The sequence below is a fragment of the Malurus melanocephalus genome, unplaced genomic scaffold (genome assembly GCF_030028575.1).
Source record: "Malurus melanocephalus ecotype Western Australia unplaced genomic scaffold, MMel_1.1 scaffold_5939, whole genome shotgun sequence".
NCBI lineage: Eukaryota > Metazoa > Chordata > Aves > Passeriformes > Maluridae > Malurus > Malurus melanocephalus.
In genome coordinates, this window is record NW_026629170.1 from 1 (window position 1) to 1704 (window position 1704).

The following is a 1704-nucleotide window of genomic DNA, read 5'->3' on the forward strand; positions in this document are numbered from 1 at the left end:
AGGGTGTCCCCGTGTGACGCGCTGTCCCCCAGGGCCACACCAAGGGCCCGTTCCTCGTCAGCGCCCCGCTCTCCACCATCATCAACTGGGAGCGCGAGTTCCAGATGTGGGCGCCCGCCTTCTACGTTGTCACCTACACCGGGGACAAGGACAGCCGCGCCATCATCCGCGAGAACGAGTTCTCCTTCGACGACAACGCCATGAAGGGCGGCAAGAAGGCCTTCAAGATGAAGGTGGGTGTGGCAGGGGACACCTGTGTCACCTGGGGGGTGGCACCTGGGTCACCTGGGTCACCTGGGGATGAGGGGGTGGCACCTGGGTCACCTGGGGGGTGGCACTCAGACACCTGGGTCATCTGGGGGATGGCACCTGGGTCCCAGGTGTCACCCGGGGGGTGGCACTCAGACACCTGTATCACCTGGGGGGTGGCACTCAGACACCTGGGTCACCTGGGGATGAGGGGGTGGCACCTGGGTCACCTGGGGGGTGGCACTCAGACACCTGGGGGGTGGCACTCAGACACTTGGGTCCTTTTGGGAATGAAAGAGTGGCACCCAGACACCCGTGTCACCTGCAGGGCAGGGGGTGGCACCTGGGTCACCTGGGGGGTGGCACCTGGGTCACCTGGGGGTGGCACTCAGACACCTGGGTCCTTTTGGGAATGAAAGAGTGGCACCCAGACACCCGTGTCACCTGCAGGGCAGGGGGTGGCACCTGGGTCACCTGGGGGGTGTTTTGGGGTTCTGGGTGTGTCTTTGTGGTATTTGAGGGTGCCGTGCAGGGATCTGTGGGATTTTGGGATGCGGGCAGGGTTCTGTGCGGTTTTGGGTGGGGTTCTATGGGATTTTGGGCAGGGTTCTATGGGATTTTAGGGTTCTGGGCAGGTTTTTGGGGTATTTTGCAGTTCTGGGTGTGTTTCTATGGGATTTTGGGGTGCCAGATGGGCTCTGCTGACCCTCTGGGTCCCTGCTGCCCCCACTGACTGCACTGCCCGGTCCCGGTTCTGCCGGCAGCGSGAGGCTCAGGTCAAGTTCCACGTTCTGCTCACGTCCTACGAGCTCATCACCATCGACCAAGCGGCGCTGGGCTCCATCCGCTGGGCCTGCCTGGTGGTGGATGAGGCTCACCGGCTCAAAAACAACCAGTCCAAGGTGCGGGGGCACCCCAAAAACCGGGGATACCCCAAAAACCGGGCATGGGCATAGGGGATACCTGAGAACCACAGGATGGGCATGGGGGCACCCCAAAACCCAGGGGGTATCAGGGTAGGGGGTGATGGGTCACTGCCTGGTGGTGGACGAGGCTCACCGGCTCAAAAACAACCAGTCCAAGGTGCGGGGGCACCCCAAAAACCCGGGGATGGGTATAGGGAATACCCCAAAAACCATGGGATGGGCATAGGGGATACCCAAAATCCGGGGATGGGCATAGGGAATACCCCAAAACCCGGGGATGGGTATAGGGAATACCCCAAAAAACCATGGGATACCCCCAAAATCCAGCCATGGGGGTCAGGAAGGGGTCAAGGGGGAGGCTCTCCTGTATTTTGGGGTGTCCTGGGAGGTGATTGGGGTTTGTGTCCCCGATTTGGGGTCTGAGCCCCCCGACCCCGCAGTTTTTCCGGGTGCTGAACGGGTACAAGATCGAGCACAAGCTGCTGCTGACGGGGACCCCGCTGCAGAACAACCTGGAGGAGCTGTTCCA

At 61.7% G+C, this 1704-nt stretch overlaps 1 protein-coding gene across 1 annotated transcript; it reads left to right on the forward strand.

Moving 5' to 3' along the window:
• Window positions 1-7: 7 nt before the first annotated feature.
• LOC130588522 (chromodomain-helicase-DNA-binding protein 3-like) lies at window positions 8-1205 on the forward strand. The gene is made up of 2 exons (XM_057389438.1): window positions 8-233; window positions 1014-1205. Exons 1-2 carry the CDS (start codon window positions 105-107, stop codon window positions 1203-1205), a joined length of 321 nt encoding a protein of 106 aa, XP_057245421.1. The 5' UTR covers window positions 8-104.
• Window positions 1206-1704: the final 499 nt, after the last annotated feature.